This window comes from Electrona antarctica, assembly GCF_951216825.1.
Source record: "Electrona antarctica genome assembly, chromosome: 13".
NCBI classification, from domain to species: domain Eukaryota; kingdom Metazoa; phylum Chordata; class Actinopteri; order Myctophiformes; family Myctophidae; genus Electrona; species Electrona antarctica.
The window spans coordinates 42428956-42448196 of record NC_136794.1 but is presented as its reverse complement, the minus strand read 5'-3'; the positions used below and the strand labels follow the sequence as shown (position 1 = coordinate 42448196).

Sequence of the window (19241 nt, the reverse complement as noted above, 5' to 3'; positions counted from 1 at the left end):
CAAGGCAAGGCAAGGCAATTTTATTTATATAGCACCTTTCATACACAAGGCAATTCAAAGTGCTTTACAGAATAAAAACAAATACAGAGTGCAACAGTGCACTTTAAAATGAATACAGATTATAATAGATACAATTAAAATAAGATATAGGAGCATATACATTACAACAACAAATACTCCCACCTTTGATAGAAACAGAAAACACAGCTAATTTAAAGCCCAGGCAAGACCTAGCTGTTATTAGACATCACTGGGATAGGCAATGTTAAATAAATACGTTTTTAAATTGGAGTTAAAAATGGCTGGTTGGGGATTTCCTAATGTAACATGGAATACTATTCCAGGTTTTTGGTGCATAGTAGTGAAATGCTGCTTCACCATGTTTTGTTCCAACTATCGGGTGAGTAGGCCAAGGCCAGCCCCAGATGACCTGAGGGTTCTAGAGGGTGCATATGGCTCCAGCATGTCTGAGATGTAGCTGGGCCCAAAGCCACAAACAGATTTATAGACAAGTAACAGAATTTTTAAATCAATTCTCTGGGACACTGGTAGCCAATGTAAGGATTTTAGAACTGGTGTAATATGGTCATATTTCCTAGTTTTTGTCAGGACTCTAGCAGCAGCATTCTGAATCAGTTGGAGTTGACGAAGAGCTTTGTTTGAAAGTCCTGTGAGCAGACCATTACAGTAATCCAGTCTACTGGAAACAAAAGCATGTATAAGTGTTTCTAGATCTTGCCTGGACATAATTCCTCTAACTCTTGCAATATTTTTAAGGTGATAATAGGCAGATGAAATTACAGTTTTGATATGACTGTTAAAATTTAAATCTGAGTCTAGGACAACACCAAGATCTCTCACCTGACTCTTGGGTATAAGAGACCGCGATTCAAGGTGAGAAATTACACTCTGTCTCTGTTTCTGTGGTCCAAAAACAATGATCTCAGTTTTATCTTTATTTAATTGAAGAAAAGTTTTCCGCATCCACTCATTGATTTCCTCAATACAATGACAGAGGGAATCAACAGGACCATAGTCAGTTGATGTAACTGATATGTAGATTTGCGTCATCACTTCTGTTGACAAAATCAGAGCCAGACAGAGTTACGACATCTCTGTTCACTTCATGGGGCCAGTTCAATATTGGCGGCTCTTCTACCTATAGACTTCTATTGGCGATAGCATAGCAAACAGTGACAAAGTCCTGGACCGGAAGTTGGCAGAATGCACTGGACTCAGGCAACAGCCCATTATTGTAGATCGTTTTTTAGTAATAGTACAACATAAGGTAACAGGTATGGTCGCCCCTTTTCCATCTCGCCCCACTACTCTACAGCTGTAAATAACAAACATAATTCATGTTGGTGATTATATAAAAGGTATTATCATATTAAGTTTCTTAGTTTCTTAACTACCTTTTGATTAGGACATCTGCTGATCTTACACACACGAGAGGTCGGGAGAGGAGATAGGGGGCTTAGCCACCCCTTATCTCCTTTCCTGACCACCGCTCCAAAATCTAGGCCAAAGACCAAAGCGACTTTAACAGGCCCACACAGGCTTAATTTGTCAGCCCTTTATCTGAGAAGTGTGCTGGAGATGACCTCTTCACAGAGACTGACGGACACACACACACACAGTCGGACACACGGACTACAGGGGGCAAAACCTACAGTATAGTCACCGGCTATCGGCCGTCCAGCCTGGCGGGGAGACGACTAAGAAAATGTACAGTATTTACAGTTGAAAGTGAATAACGTGAGGCGTAAACAGAGCTGTGTCACTTTGCAACTGCTATAAAGCAGCATTTATTTTTTTGTTTTTGTTTCTAGGGGAGGCCTATTTAACTGGACCATGAATAGGCCTTAACTGTGTTGATTCATTGATCAATAGTACCACAGACGAAAAACAGTCTAAGTCCAAATTTCAGACTGACCCCTCCACGAAAAGGCCTCGTTGTCCTGAACCCTTATCTATCATTTATATATTATGGATCAATAGTGTGGACTTAGACTGTTATTCGTCTGTGGTACTCAATTGTTCTTGTGTAATGCTCACATTCTGCCAGTTTATCAAACACAGGATAAGATGTAAATTCCTTTGTGCAAGCACATACCTAAGAGATGTGTGTGTGTGTGTGTGTGGGGGGGGGGGGTTTATCTCCTCTTATAAAATTAGGATGGAGGGTCAAAGCTCTCTACACCACAGGAGGGCTGAGAGTGAGACCACCACTGCTGCTGCTGCTCAACTAACCGGAGTTGACCACTGGCCCGTTTTCATCTGCTCAACAGGTGATATTGAAAGGTAAGGCAACAGATATAATTGACAACTTTTGCTATTTACAGTGGCTTTCAACCTTTTTCACGTCAAGGTCCATTATTTATTCGGCATTTGAGCCACGGACCACCGTTTTATGACATTGAGCCTCTCAGACCCCTTTAGCTGCTGAAAAGCTACAAGCTCATACCGCGGCACCAATGAGCGCTATGAGCTTGTAGATCTGCTATTTTTGAAAATGTCTCAAATATTAGCTTCTAGGGGGGGATGATTTAGAAGACCTTTGTAGATTCGGGTGCTCAGTTCTTAATGCGTTAATGTTATATATTATCGTCCACTGTTCACTGTTGTCAACAGGTTGGACAATGGCGTCCCCCACCATGAAGCTGCTGGCTCTGCTCATCACAGCCCTGACCAGCCTCAGTGCTCAGAGTCAATCTGCAAATAACCACAATGGACAATGTAAGAACATTTTTAAAAAAATACCATGACTGATAACATTCATTATTTTTCAGGTGGTTGCAAACTTGATAAACAGACATCACATATTGTCTTTTTACTGGTGCTGAAACATCATTATGCTCCGAGGGAGATATCACATTATACAAAACGTTATGTACGTGTCCAGTCCACACTAAAAAAAGTCCACACTAAAAAAATCCTAATTTGTCTCTGACAGTGTAAAATTGACCCAAGTAGACCTGAACACTTTCACAGTTTGGTTAACACTGCATGAGTTTGCTGTGTGGTACAGTACTGTTAGTGTCACATTAAGTGTATGTGCATCTTTCTTCTATCAACTATGGTGTAAATGTCTGTGCTATGTTAACCTCTATGAAACAAGTTGACTTGTTTCATGTTAGATATTAACATGTAGAACTGTGATCTGTTTGAAGCTATGGATGAGATAAAAGTCACCAGAGACAGTTTGTGTAGTTTGCACATCAAGCCAGGCCAGTACTGTAGCCTACTTAAGTACAATTTTGAGGTATTGTTTTGCATTTTATTTGAGTATTTCCATTTTCCAGTAGGCCTACTTTTTCTTCTACTCTATGGTACTTTTACTCCACTATATTTCTTTGAAAACTTTAGTTACTAGTTACTTTGTATTATTTATGATTTGGATTATTATTACAACACTTTAAACATTAACCATGTCAGCCCTATACATTTCTTCCATTTGAAAATAGAGATCTACAAGGCTCACAATGCGTTGCATCGCGTCGCATTGTGAGCTTGCACATTGGCTATTTTCAAATTCTTTGTAAACATTTGAAAACTTTAAATGGGACATAGCCTACTGCATAATGAGTACTTTTAATTTGTCTACTTTAAGTACACTTTTGTACTTTTTACTCAAGTACATTTTTAATTCTGACTCTTACAGTTGTAACAGAGTATTTCTACACTGCAGTATTGATACTTAATGTGAGTACTTTTTTACACCACTGATAGTAGTGACTGACCATGACCAAATCCTAGGTGCGGAGTGTGCCTTGGACCTCTCCTTTCTGTTGGACAGCTCCGAGAGCATCATAGAGGAGTATCACGGAACCGAGAAGAAATTCGTCCTGGACATGGTGGACGCGCTCCCCGGCCTGAATGAGTCCCTCGTGCGCCGGGGTCGGCGCGTCCTGACGTGGAGGCTGGCCCTGCTGCAGTACAGCAGCCGTGTCGAGATAAAGCACCATTTCAGCGAGTGGCGGGGGGAATTCAAGAACCACATCCGGGAATTCAAGGAGCACGTCCGGCAACTCTCCTACCTGAACTCGGGCACCAAAATCAACTACGCCATCACCAACATCACCGACATGTACCGGAACGAGTCCACGGCGTGCAGCGTCAAAGTGGCCGTGCTGCTCACGGACAAGACCGGCCGCGGGCAGCTCAACCACAACCGCTCGGCCGTCGTCGAAGCTAAGCGAAAGTACGACATCAACTTCATCATCGTGGGCATCAAACCAGAGGACCGCGTCACGTGGCAGGAGCTCTACAGCCGCACCCACACACTTAACAATAACCTGCAGGATGAGAACATTGTAGAGAGGATCCTCCAACAAATTGTAAGTAGCCATATACCGTTTCTTTTTCAGCAATAAAATCTAAACTGCAGAAAGTAGGCAACATGATGTTCAACCATTCATACTGATGTTGAGAGCAGATCTGTTGAGAGCAGATCTACAAGCTCGTAGCGCGGCACCGAGTGCCTCACTACGAGCTTGTAGATCTGCTATTTTAGAAAAATCCTGAAAATGTGAGCAAATCTTTGAATATATATTCTTTCACAGCAAACATTTTCAACTCTTATCTTTGCTTCTGGGGGGGGTCCCTGGAACAACATATTTTCAGATGGGGGTCGGTGGCCAATTATAATTTTTGGGGTCCTTGACATGAAATACTGTAGTTTGAGAACCACTGATATAGAAACATAGGGTTTTCAGAAAACTGTTAGGATTTAGAATACATTTGTAGAATCAGGTCCTCAGGTCTAAATTTCTGTTTGTTATTGACTTTCATCTGTTTCTTTATACAGGAGGAACTGGCTCATAAAGCGGTAAGTAGTATACAGTATTTTGATATTGTATACTGATATTTTGATACACACACACACACTGTGTGTGTGTGTGTGTGTGTGTGTGTGTGTGTGTGTGTGTGTGTGTGTGTGTGTGTGTGTGTGTGTGTGTGTGTGTGTGTGTGTGTGTGTGTGTGTGTGTGTGTGTGTGTGTGTGTGTGTGTGTGTGTGCGTGCGTGTGCGTGTGCGTGTGCGCGCGCGTGCGTGCAATCAAACTGATCGACTGTCGAAATAATCGATAATATAATCAATGCCCATTTTAGATTGTAGCTCACAACCGCTCACAACGTGTCGCGATGTGAAGTCGTCGGATCTATTGTCACTATTTCAGTACGACACGTGTGACAAAGTATGAAATATACTGTAATGCTTAAGTGGGTGATCAATTTGTTGATTTAAAAGCCATAATCGGGGAAAAGTCAACGACAGAATAATAATCGCTAAGGAAATGATGGATCCTTGGCAGGCCTGCATGCACCCGACAGCACACGTACTGTATGAGTGACTGACAACACTGACTTAACGTGTCCTTCCTTTTTGAAGTGCCCTAGTACCAAGTGCCTGAAGTGCCCTAGTCCCAAGTGCGCCGCAGCCTTATGTAAATGTGAAAACGGCAAGACGGGAGAGAATGGAACCATGGTAAGTAGAGTATGCTTACAGCAAGGACGTATCTTTGATTTCAATGGTGTGTGTGTGTGTGTGTGTGTGTGTGTGTGTGTGTGTGTGTGTGTGTGTGTGTGTGTGTGTGTGTGTGCGTGACACACGTTTTATCCATGTCATGCGCCACGTTTGACAATATACCCACATTTCCACCTGGTATGGAAATGACTAGTGATGTCCCCCCGATACTGTATCGGTATCGGATCCCTATTTGTCATATCGGTTCATATCGGTATCGGCGAATATGCCAGTCTTTTTTTTTTTAATGTATTTTTATTGAGGCTCTGAGATTTCACAACTGTTCAATCACAATTCAATGTATATAGAACCACATTTTTCTTTTTTCAACATAACATAGGAAAACAACAAGAACCACAATACGGACATTACAATGCACAGACAAAAAACAAACAAACACAAAAAAAAAAGACAAAACGAGTACACCACAGTCTTGACATGATTACATTACAGGTCACCAGAGTCTTTGTTATTCACTACCGTTCAATAAGGTACATTGAAGCACAGTCTAGAAGGGTCCACTGTATCTAAGACTGGTTCCCATACCTTTGTGAACCCTTCCATGTTATCACGGAGGAGATAAGTCAGTTTCTCCAGAGGAACCACAGTCATTACCTCCTTGTACCAATCATCCAGTGTAGGAACGTCTCTATGAATCCAAAGCTTGAGTATAGTCTTCCTCGCTATGTATAAGAGTATTCCAACCAATTTGGCGTTGTGTCCTCGCACTGGATACCTTAGCTGCTAGTACACACTGGAGACGCGCACACACGAATGTCCACACATGTTTTATTTTTAAATCTCCATTTCAGTTTCTTAAAAACATCTTAAAAAGAAAGAAACATCAGCCTCTCATGCACTCTATTTGCTTGGGTATATTCCCAGTCTCAATGGTTTACACTAGAGATTAGACACAAACAGGAACAGCAAATAATGAATTGAAATGTAATGAAATGTGACTCTGTATTAAATCAATCTTTTGTTTCACTCCACAGGGCGAGAGAGGAACCCCTGGACATAACGGATCCGAAGGAGAGAAAGGCCCGAAGGTCTGTGCCTTTTGATTCATTCTGATCGAGCCTAATTCATACTTAATACCCGAAAATAACTTTAATTTAACTATACGGTTATTCAAAACTTTTAGACTCTTTAGAACTCCCCATCTCTCCAGCTCTCGAGTGCAGAAAATACATTTTCAGGTCGTGATACCAATTTCATCCAATCAGGAGAGAGAAAACTCATACAGGATAAACATACAACATAAATATTTTACTTTTACTGTTAATACAGAATGGCTTAGTATTAATTTAACAAATATAATTTTCAAATTACACATTATTTTTATTTTTAAACTGCAAATATTCCTTTGGCAACAGGGAAAACGAGGACGACATGGAACTCCTGGCAGAGACGGCAATAAGGTAAATATTACCATTCATGAACAACGCACAGCGTTTTACCACACAAATATTTATTGATAGCTCGTTCACATGAAAAATCTAATCTGATTATGTCCATTTGCAGGGGATACCAGGTTCCAAAGGAGAGCAGGTATGTGCTTCAGTTTAGACAGGAAACACTCACGTCAAAGTAGTCCATTTATTGCAACAAAATGGTATTTTGGTATAACTTGGCGTTAAAGGCTCTGCGCTCTGGGAGATATTCCCTGAATTTTGTCGAAGCAGCATGCTAAGCAAAGATCAGAGAGCATTAGCAAACCCCCCTCATGGGTATACAAGAACAGGCACATATCAAGACAGTTAATGAGATTAACTTGAGTCATGCAAACTTGAAACATACAACTTGAATGCATTAAAGCCAATTAATAATAATAATAATAATCTTCATTTATAGAGCACCTTTCAGACACAAGTGCTTTACATACAAGTAAAGCATACAAGCAGAAAATTGAACAAGGGTGAAAAAAACAAAAGTAATAGCTTCAAATCTGGTCAGTAGAATTCGTTGAAATTAAAAGTGAATTTAAAATCAGTTAAAAACAAGGTTATAGAAATGGGTTTTTAGCCGCCTCTTAAAGTCATCGACTGAGGTTGCCAGTCTGATATGTAGGGGAAGAGAGTTCCACATCCTTGGTACGTAGCTGGCAAAGGCAGCTTCGCCGTGTGTCTTGCCATTTGTTGGGATTTCGATCAGCCGTTCAGTACCGAGTGACCTGACGGGGCAGACAGATAGGAGGGCGCCAGACCCTTCTTGACTTTAAAAGCAACTTAAAGAACCATACAATCTATCCTTAAATGTATAGGACTCCAGTGTAGGGATGCTAGTACTGGGGTAATGTGGTCCCTTTTCCTGGTGTTTGTTACAATTCTGGCTTCTGCGTTTGGAATTAGTTGGTCCGTGGTTTTCTTGGGCAGGCCTGTATAAAGTGCGTTGCAGTAATATAAACGAGACAATATAAATAATATATCAATATTCTTATATTAACCTTAGGGCCACGTTAAGTGAAGGTGCAGGGGGCCGCATGAGGCCCCCGGGCCGCCAGTTGCCCATGTATGCTGTAGTTGGAACCATCTTTAATGCTATTTTCTATTTCAGGGTGAACAGGGTGCACAAGGGATCCAAGGCTTCCACGGAGACACGGTATATAGAAAAAACATAACAATACCATATTTGCAGTGAGCCAAATATTTCTTCACGTTGTGATATTTATTGGTCTTTCCTGTGTGATGCTAATCAGGGTCCTCGGGGTCCAGCTGGCAGTAACGGAATGATCGGCCAGAAGGTCAGTGATGCAGCGCTTAAAACCTATACATTTATTACTGCTGTGGTGGACAGATTTTTATTAAAACCTTACATTTATTATTGCTGTTGACCGATTGTATTTGTAAACTAGAGATGCACGATATTGAAATTATGACCGACTATCCGGTCACCAATTATTTTCAGGGTCATATCGACCGATACCGATGTATAACATTATTATATTATATTTTAATTAATTGATTTTTCATTGCTGATTTTTTTTTAAATCTTTCATTATTTTGCTTTAATCTTTAATCTATTTTGCAATTATCATTGTTTTGCTGGTGAAAGTAGTAATTTTAGTCTAGTTTTTATTTTAACCCATCTGCTGCCACCTGGTGGACGCAGAGCCAACCGCAGATTGCCGAGCCGTTTGTAGTGTAACACACGCTGGACTCACATCCTGTTTGGGCGGCCATCTTAGATGCTAAATAAATAGTGTCAATGCTAGCGAGCTAAAATGAAGCCATCCTTGCTCTAGATGTTCAATGTTCCCATCTAGATCACCGGATAATCAGCAAAGACCTCCGAACATTGTGCGTTTTATCCAAACCATGGAGAGCTCCGTAGATTTTGAGTTATTCAGCTTTTTAGTCAGCCTGTATAAAGGGAGGTGAACGGCAGTGCGGTTGCGCAATCTGGTCTAGGATCGCTAAAGAAGGAAAGGCCAAGCCAAAAAATAAAATAAAAAAAGAAATCAGTGATCCGGTTTGATATCAATAATAAAGCTTATCAGATGGACCATTACATTACGCCAGAAGCAGTTGCCGGTTGGATTCCAACTGGCGGAACCTTCCGTCAGAAGCAGTACATTTGTCAACGGTTGTCTGTTTCTCCTGCCCAGGGTTCACCAGGACTGCAGGGTGACATCGGACCAGAGGGCCGTCCTGGGGACAAGGTTGGTGCATTTTGTAAATGCTCTCCATATATGGGCATCTCCATCCATCCATCCATCCATCCATCCATCCATCCATCTTCAACCGCTTATCCGTAGTCGGGTCACGGGGGCAACAGCTCCACCAGAAAGATCCAGACTTCCCTCTCCAGAGCAACATTAGTAACTTCCTCCTGGGGGATCCCGATGCGTTCCAAGGCCAGTGAGTCGATGTAATCCCTCCATCTCATCCTTGGTCTGCCCCGGGGTCTCCTTCCAGTGGGACGTGCCTCGAGGAGACGCCCGAGAGGCATTCTAAACCAGATGCTCGAACCACCTAAGCTGGCTCTCTCTCGTGTGACTGAACTTCTCACTCTATCTCTAAGGGAGATGCCAGCCACCCGTTGAAGAAAACTCATTGCGGCCACTTGTATTCACGACTGTAGAGGCCCATAGGGCAGGAGCCTATCTCCTGTTTCTGTCGTGTGAGACAGCTTGATGTACAAGTACACCCCCTGGACATGGTGTACAAGTACACCCCCTGGGTATGACACTAGTATGTCGCAGGGACTTACCCCCAATCCAAACCTTGATGCTAAGCATTGGGTCCCATTTTTCTTTGGTATGACCCGACCGGGGATCGAACCACCACAAGGCCACTGATCTGGTTCTACATACTGCATGTTAATTAACATTTGTGACGTCCCTAACCCCTCCCACAAGACAATTTGAATATAGATTAGCATTATGCACGCACGCACGCACGCACGCACGTGCGCGCGCGCGCACACACACACACACACACACACACACACACACACACACACACACACACACACACACACACACACACACACACACACACACACACACACACACACACACTGCTTCTTGCATGTAATGTACTGTATGTTTGGTTGTTATCGCAGGGTGAACAGGGTGAAACTGGCCCACGTGGATTTAAAGGTGACACTGGACTCCGCCTACCTGGATCAATGGTAAATTATCTACATCGCTTATACTGTATGTCTCACAGCGAATATTTCAACATTTTGCAAAATATATAGTTTTGCATCAGGTTCACAGAAAGGTTCTCAATGTATCCATTTGTAACTCAGAGAATTTGATATATTGATATTTATTATATTATGTTTCGTTTTTTTTCCTACAGGGCGAGGAGGGGTTTAAGGGCATTGATGGTCCTCCTGGGTCTCCAGGGATTGGACAACCTGGCCTCCCTGTAAGTTAAGGATGGTGGTGAAACTCCCATTCGTTTAAAAATAAAAATAAAAGCAGCAATACCAAATACTCTTGTTACATGTAAAATGCCTGCATTATAAAAAAATCACACCCGTGTGAACTGAGTGGTGCAAGGTCTTATATAGCCTGATCAGCTGTGGTCTGACGTAATGTCAGTGACCATAGTAACCATGCTCATCTTTTTGGGTCCCACGTACAGGTACACACATACATAGACACATAGATACAGACAAAGCCAGTTGTTGGAGTGGTTTGCACCACTCAAAAAAATCCTTGAGCAAAAGAATAGAAAGTATAAACACGTATAAAAACATATAGAGGGTATGCACGTGACATCATCATCATCATCATCATCATACCCGGAAGTTATGCGGAGTGGCAAAAAAAAACTACTTTCTGGCCTTGACAGCCCATACATCCAAACTGAAAAGTCCTATCTGATTGTATTACACAACGTTAAACTCAATTTGCCACTCACTTTGCCCATTCGATTTGCCACTCACTTCATGCATGCGCTTACCCTCTATCAAAATACCAAATTAAGTATTTAAGTACTGACTTTATGTTCTCTTCCAGGGACCTCGAGGGCCACATGGGTTCCAGGGCGCACAAGGACAACCAGGCCAGGGGGTCCCCGGACCAATGGTATGAGTATGCTTTAGGGATTGACAATGAACCGGCCAGTCATATCTGCCTTTAAAATGTTCAGGAATTGTGGTCTAGAACAGTGGTTCCGGGGACCCCCAGGGGTACTTGAGGGAGTTCCAGGGGGGACCCAGCTAAATGATAATTTGTAACCAAATGGACCCTTATGGGTCTGTAACTCAGAGAGTGTACAAATGGAACCAAATGGACCCTAGCGGGTCCATTTGGTTCCATTTGTACACTCTCAGAGTTAAATTAACAGTAGTTTTACAATATAAATTGGGGTACCAGAGATAGAAATGCCATTCAATCGGGGATCCGTGGCATAATGCGTGTGAAACTGGGGGGGTCCTTGAAATTAATATGTTTCGGAATCACTGCTAGAGCCGTAAAAATCCCCCCTTATCGGGGTCACTGGTATATGTTTTCAAATGGGGAGTCCGTGGCCTAATAAATGTTCATTTGGGGGTCCTTGACACGAAAAAGTGTGGGAACCACTGGTACTAGGACTAGGACAGGTTGACAATCTACAGAATCATTTTAATTTTATAAAAGCAGGTCCCAAAACTGTACTGTCCGTATGTTTGTGATGGTAGGGTGACCAGGGCAGCCTTGTATGTTTGTGATGGTAGGGTGACCAGGGCAGCCTTGTATGTTTGTGATGGTAGGGTGACCACTGGGCAGCCTTGTATGTTTGTGATGGTAGGGTGACCAGGGCAGCCTTGTATGTTTGTGATGGTAGGGTGACCAGGGCAGCCTTGTATGTTTGTGATGGTAGGGTGACCAGGGCAGCCTTGTATGTTTGTGATGGTAGGGTGACCACTGGGCAGCCTTGTATGTTTGTGATGGTAGGGTGACCAGGGCAGCCTTGTATGTTTGTGATGGTAGGGTGACCAGGGCAGCCTTGTATGTTTGTGATGGTAGGGTGACCAGGGCAGCCTTGTATGTTTGTGATGGTAGGGTGACCAGGGCAGTCTTGGCCCACCTGGATTCACAGGTGAAACTGTACTGTAACCGTATGTTTGTGATGGTAGGGTGACCAGGGCAGCCTTGGCCCACCTGGATTCACAGGTGAAACTGTACTGTAACCGTATGTTTGTGATGGTAGGGTGACCAGGGCAGCCTTGTATGTTTGTGATGGTAGGGTGACCAGGGCAGCCTTGGCCCACCTGGATTCACAGGTGAAACTGTACTGTAACCGTATGTTTGTGATGGTAGGGTGACCAGGGCAGCCTTGGCCCACCTGGATTCACAGGTGAAACTGTACTGTAACCGTATGTTTGTGATGGTAGGGTGACCAGGGCAGCCTTGGCCCACCTGGATTCACAGGTGAAACTGTACTGTAACCGTATGTTTGTGATGGTAGGGTGACCAGGGCAGCCTTGGCCCACCTGGATTCACAGGTGAAACTGTACTGTAACCGTATGTTTGTGATGGTAGGGTGACCAGGGCAGCCTTGGCCCACCTGGATTCACAGGTGAAACTGTACTGTAACCGTATGTTTGTGATGGTAGGGTGACCAGGGCAGCCTTGGCCCACCTGGATTCACAGGTGAAACTGTACTGTAACCGTATGTTTGTGATGGTAGGGTGACCAGGGCAGCCTTGGCCCACCTGGATTCACAGGTGAAACTGTACTGTAACCGTATGTTTGTGATGGTAGGGTGACCAGGGCAGCCTTGGCCCACCTGGATTCACAGGTGAAACTGGACGCGGACTCCGTGGACCACAGGTACATTCTCTTCATCTTACAGCCAATATTTTGACATATTTGCTAAATAATATAGTTTTGCATCAGGTTCACAGACAGTTTCTCAATGTTAATGTATTCTTTTTTTTTTAACTCAGACAAGACATTGTAAGCTTTGATGTCGTGCCACATCATCACGTTATGTCTCTATTTCCAGGGATTCCGCGGTTACCCCGGAGAACACGGACCTCCAGGGGAGAGCGGCATTGGCGAAACCGGCCCAGAGGTATATTAGTAGGACCGCTAACGACATAATCTTACTAGTCCAGTGGTTTTCAACCAGTGGTCCGGGGGCCACCAGTGGTCCTTGAGGGACTTCCAGGTGGTCCCCAGCTAAATTATGTTGGTAACCAAATGGACCCTTATAGATCTTTAACTCTTGGGAGCGTAAAATGAAACCAAATGGACCGGTACGGGTCCATTTGGCTTCATTTTACGCTCTCAAGAGTTCAGTTATTGTTAAACATCTCTATTACTTAATCTTAAGTAAGAAGAAGAAGAATTATTACTGTGAATTAAATTCACACTCAGGATTTTGTTAGCACTTCACTAAATCATATTTTATCTACAGGGTGACCGAGGGCTCAAGGGCAGTGATGGTACTCGTGGACCTGCAGGGATCGGAATACCTGGCCTTCCTGTAAGTTTTAAATTGACGATCTACAAGCTTACAAGACATTGTGATGCAACACTGTGTGAGCTTGTAGATTGGCTATTTTTTAAATCTTTTAAAAAGCTTCAGTTTTCAAAGATGTTCACATGTAATACCTGGTTGAAATGGCCGAAATGTGTATACGTCACATGCAGTGATGATTGCAGACGGCCGTGGATTAAGATGCAATCAGTCAGCACTGATCTAAAATCAGATAAACGTGCAAAAGTGTTACGAGGTTGAGAGGCAATTGCTCTCTTAACTCCAGAGTGATTTACAGTAAGCAAGGCAAACACAAGGTAATACTTCAAATACGTAGAGATAGTAGTCTAGGATCATAGCAGGTAAAACAAGAACCTATCATTGCAAAAACAGTATATAAGTGCTACAGGCTAGTTTCCGCTCGGCTTACAACACAGACATTAAATACGGAGATAACATCCCCTAACAACCCCACACGCACGCACGCACGCACGCACGCACGCACGCACGCACGCACGCACGCAAAAATAATGTATTCTGTCTAAATATTGATGTTGATGATAGTGATATGATGTATACTGTACACAGTGTCAAATGTCTTTATTGTATTGATCGTTTTGATGTCGTGCCACATCATCACGTTATGTCTCTATTTCCAGGGATTCCGCGGTTACCCCGGAGAAGACGGACCTCCAGGGGAGAGCGGCATTGGCGAAACCGGCCCAGAGGTATATTAGTAGGACCGCTAACGACATAATCTTACTAGTCCAGTGGTTTTCAACCAGTGGTCCGGGGGCCACCAGTGGTCCTTGAGGGACTTCCAGGTGGTCCCCAGCTAAATGATGTTGGTAACCAAATGGACCCTTATAGATCTTTAACTCTTGGGAGTGTAAAATGAAACCAAATGGACCGGTACGGGTCCATTTGGCTTCATTTTACGCTCTCAAGAGTTCAGTTATTGTTAAACATCTCTATTACTTAATCTACAAGAAGTCTACACAATTAGAGAATGTAGAAGAATTGTTATTTTGATTTTGATATCTACTGTAACTATTCTTTAGTATTGTGTCTGAGAGGCTAAACCTCATCAAATGCTGGTCCGTGGCTCAAATGCCAAATAAATAATGGGCCTTGACATGAAAAGGGTTGAAACCCACTGCACTAGGTCTACACGGTATGCAGATATGGGAGAGCTATGCAGGGGTCATCAATATGTCAGATATGGGAGAGCTATGCAGGGGTCATCAATATGTCAGATATGGGAGAGCTATGCAGGGGTCATCAATATGTCAGATATGGGAGAGCTATGCAGGGGTCATCAATATGTCAGATATGGGAGAGCTATGCAGGGGTCATCAATATGTCAGATATGGGAGAGCTATGCAGGGGTCATCAATATGTCAGATATGGGAGAGCTATGCAGGGGTCATCAATATGTCAGATATGGGAGAGCTATGCGGGGGTCATCAATATGTCAGATATGGGAGAGCTATGCGGGGGTCATCAATATGTCAGATATGGGAGAGCTATGCAGGGGTCATCAATATGTCAGATATGGGAGAGCTATGCAGGGGTCATCAATATGTCAGATATGGGAGAGCTATGCGGGGGTCATCAATATGTCAGATATGGGAGAGCTATGCGGGGGTCATCAATATGTCAGATATGGGAGAGCTATGCGGGGGTCATCAATATGTCCGTACAACGTGGCAAAGACTTGGTCTTGTCACTTATTTGCTATGGCATATTAGGAATCCAACTTTGGTGGTTTTATTTGCAAGGACCAGCCTCTGAGAGTGTAACAAATGGAACCAAATGGAGATGTGTACACTCTCAGTGTTGCAGACTTGTTATGGTCATTCAGGACTATCTCTTTATGTGTTTCTGGTTGTATTATTGTTCGCTCATTTTGTCTGTGTTTAAAAATTGAATTTTGGCAAAAATGTCCACCACAAGCCAGCATATGCTATTCCTTTAATGCGCACGCATGTCACTGTATACCCCTAGTATATACTGTATGTGTTGAACTCCTATCACTGTGAGATCACATGCTGGTATTGAACAATCATGTGCTGATTGCGCTCTAATAATCCATTTCAGGGTGACCGGGGCCAGAGAGGCCCAGATGGGTTCCCTGGATCTCCCGGAATCAGAGGACTCCCAGGAGCAAATGTGAGCTGAGAAACCTGCAAATCAGACCAAAGATAGAATGGAATTCAAGTCAAATAATTTCTGTATTCTGGAGCTCTAGTCTATAATTATTGTACAATTTACAATTTACAATTTAGGCATTTAGCAGACGCTCTTAATCCAGAGCGACTTACATTAAGCAATAACAAAAGCATGGCATACATCACATATATAAAAAGTAGTTATCATGAATCATGCGTAAACTAAGAACGTAACAGTGTAGATTTTATCTTATGTGTAGATTGGAGTCCCAGATATAAAAAAAACAAACTGTTTTTATCAAATAGATAGTTCACAGTTTATTCGCTTAGAGTAGAATAAAAGTTGAAGCTACGGCTAGAATTGTTGTTCTTCTCATCATTTTTTCTAGAGATTTCTCCTCTACATTAACCGACTTACAACATCAAAACTTGACAGAAATGTTCTCTTCCTCAGGGTGAGATGGGCCGACCTGGCCCACGAGGTTCCGGGGGAGCGCCTGGCGTTGGCACTCAAGGAGAGACGGTGTGTTTTACATTCACGCCCCATCGTATATACCATGGGTGTAACGATACATTGTAACAGCGATACGATACGTATCACGATACATGGTTGACGATACGATACATGGACAATATTGGTTCATTATGAGGATCCGATCCGATTCAATTCAATTATTTAAAATCGATACAGTAACAATTTAGCGAAGAAATTATATCTGTGGATAGTGCAGGTTTTTTAAGGGAAAATGTATGAATATGCTAAATAAGTAAGCACAGCGATTATCTGGCAAATACTATTTGAACACATATGGACAAACCCGTACCTTGACATGAATAGAGAGAATACACACATTTATCGATAGACCAAGTTTTCCAAGTAATTAAACCCCTCCATTCATTTCTTCTTCTTAAAAAAAAACGCACAAGTACTTAGTATTGATACAATTTATTATTTGCATTGCAAAACGATACGATACCATACAAAGATTTGTTGCTGTTTTCATTTCGATATACTTTGATTCTTGAAATAATAAAAAAGGTTTTTCGATGCAGTTACACCCCTAGTATATACTCTATGTGTTGAACTCCTATCACTGTGTACTGGTGAGATCACATGCTGGTATTGAACAATCATGTGCTGATTGTGCTCTAATAATCCATTTCAGGGTGACCGGGGCCAGAGAGGCCCAGATGGGTTCCCTGGATCTCCCGGAATCAGAGGACTCTCAGGAGCAAATGTGAGCTGAGAAACCTGAAAATCAGACCAAAGATAGAATGGAATTCAAGTCAAATAATTTCTGTATTCTGGAGCTCTAGTCTATAATTATTGTAAAATCAGAATGGGTACATTTCAAACGAAAGCACAAGTCAATACAAAAACCTATATATCTCCCCTTGGTTGTGCGGTAGACCAGGGGTTCTCAACCCGTGGTTCGCGACCCCTCGGGGGGTTGCCAAATTATTTTGGGTTGTCCCCAAATTATTTTTCCAAAAAATTAAAAATGTTTTTAATTAATTTTTTTCCCAACTGAATGGATGGAAAATCGAAAATTAAGAGTTTACATGGTACACATAGTACATGCATACACCTTCCTAATGATTATATCTGGTTTCAGTATTTATTTATGGTGTATTGTCTCTATTATTAAGGTTATTGTAGTAGTCAATTTATATCGGGAGGGGGCGGGGCGGGGGTCCCGAGACATTGCCAAAGCATTTCCGGGGGTCCCCGGCCAAAAACGTTGAGAACCCCTGCGGTAGACGGTAGGTTTCAATAAAATGTTCAGTTTGAATAAAACATAATTATGTCTGATTCAAATAAGTTTCTTGCCAACTATTGTCTTCCAGGGAGATCCTGGCACGCCTGGCCGGACAGGCAGGACCGGGCAGCGTGGGGCAGCCATACTTGGATCCCAGGTAACAAATACACTATCATCACTGTCTGTCTTCAGTCTTCACACGGGTCTTGGCAGCCAGCGCAAAAGACATGTCTGTTTGGAGGTCCTCCAGAGCTTGAGAACATTGTAACTTGCTTTTATCCACTATTTTTTAACGTTTAAAATCATTTCGGCACCGTTTTACCACCAGGACGTGTGTGTGTGTGTGTGTGTGTGTGTGTGTGTGTGTGTGTGTGTGTGTGTGTGTGTGTGTGTGTGTGTGTGTGTGTGTGTGTGTGTGTGTGTGTGTGTGTGTGTGTGTGTGTGTGTGTGTGTGTGTGTGTGTGTGTGTGTGTGTGTGTGTGTGTGTGTGTGTGTGTGTGTGTGTGTGTGTGTGTGTGTGTGTGTGTGTGTGTGTGTGTGTGTGTGTGCGTGCGCAATAGCCTACTTGTGAGGACCAAATGTCCCCATAGAATAATGACAAATAGCCATTGTGAGTAGCATTTTCCAGGCTAGAGGTCTCAGTGGTTCCCAGGAAAGGACAATACAATGAGAGGGAGTGTGGTGCAATGCTTCATTGATGTGAATTCCTTATTATCTTCTTTATTTCAGGGTGACACAGGTCCTGTTGGTCCAGCTGGCCCTCCTGGTCAAACAGAGCACGGGTCACCTGGTCCAGAGGTTAGCATTGATTCCGTTTTTGTTTGTTTGTTAACATTTTGATAAATAATTATATAAATCGGTGGTTTTCAACCAGTGTTCAGGGCACCACCAGTGGTTACCAGTAGGTTCCAGGTGGTCCCTGAGTTAAATGATGAAAAGTTGGTAACCAAATGGACTTGAAATTAAAATGAAACCAAATGGACCCTTGGTTTCATTTTACACTCTCAAGAGTTAAAGTATTGTTAAACATCTGCATTACTTAATTTACGAGAAGCTGTTGGCTGTTTGCCTGTTGTCTCTCCTATATGGTAACAACATCAATACAACATGGAATTGTGGACGAAATCTTATCCAACGATGACAAAATGTGCTGAATAAATAAATAATGGGCCTTGATATGAAAAGGGTTGAAAACCACTGATATAAATGGTACTCGGCCACATCTAAAATGTTAATTTCACTTGTGTAAAAGTCGAGCTCAATCAAGCCTCCAGATGTCCAACTGTGCTTACCAATGAATACCGTTTCACCGTGCAGGGCGCTCGTGGCGATCCCGGGACACAAGGTCCAATTGGTCTGCCGGGTACAGGCTTCCCTGGCTTCGTGGTTCGTATGAACAATTCCCAACAAATGAACACATTTGAACTCAAAGTTGGTGGAAATGAATGGTTATTGTAAATTGACTTTTTTCATGCGCATTTTCTAGGGTCCTCCTGGCTTGCCAGGTCTAAAAGGTGAACAGGTCCCTGAACGTATAGCAGTCCCCGGCCCCAAGGTTAGTGTCTGTGTAGTGTGTACACATAATGTATACATGATTGCCATACTACTGTATGTACTGTATGTATTCTTACAGTATGTGTGTTCCAGGGAGTTATTGGCTCCAGGGGAGAGCCAGGAGAAGATGGCCCACCTGGGGAGCGATTAGAAGGACCAACAGTAAGAAGAAATGCATTACCATGTGACATGAATTGAATTGAAATTTCGAATTGACATGATTAGTGTATCTAGTAGTGTAACCAACGGCAGTAATCTGATATACATTTTGCTTTCAGGGCAAAGTTGGAAGGCAAGGGGACCA

At 42.7% G+C, this 19241-nt stretch overlaps 1 protein-coding gene across 1 annotated transcript; it reads left to right on the top strand.

Moving 5' to 3' along the window:
• Positions 1 to 2177: 2177 nt before the first annotated feature.
• LOC306934997 (uncharacterized protein) lies at positions 2178 to 19237 on the top strand. The gene is made up of 27 exons (XM_079517819.1): positions 2178 to 2304; positions 2635 to 2739; positions 3760 to 4340; positions 4811 to 4831; positions 5393 to 5488; positions 6523 to 6576; positions 6904 to 6948; positions 7052 to 7078; positions 8084 to 8128; positions 8226 to 8270; positions 9135 to 9188; positions 10094 to 10162; positions 10382 to 10404; positions 11001 to 11069; positions 12732 to 12800; positions 12976 to 13044; positions 13390 to 13458; positions 14112 to 14180; positions 15553 to 15624; positions 16078 to 16146; positions 16790 to 16861; positions 17472 to 17540; positions 18113 to 18181; positions 18701 to 18769; positions 18870 to 18938; positions 19031 to 19099; positions 19216 to 19237. Exons 2-25 carry the CDS (start codon positions 2643 to 2645, stop codon positions 18892 to 18894), a joined length of 1947 nt encoding a protein of 648 aa, XP_079373945.1. The 5' UTR covers positions 2178 to 2304; positions 2635 to 2642; the 3' UTR covers positions 18895 to 18938; positions 19031 to 19099; positions 19216 to 19237.
• Positions 19238 to 19241: the final 4 nt, after the last annotated feature.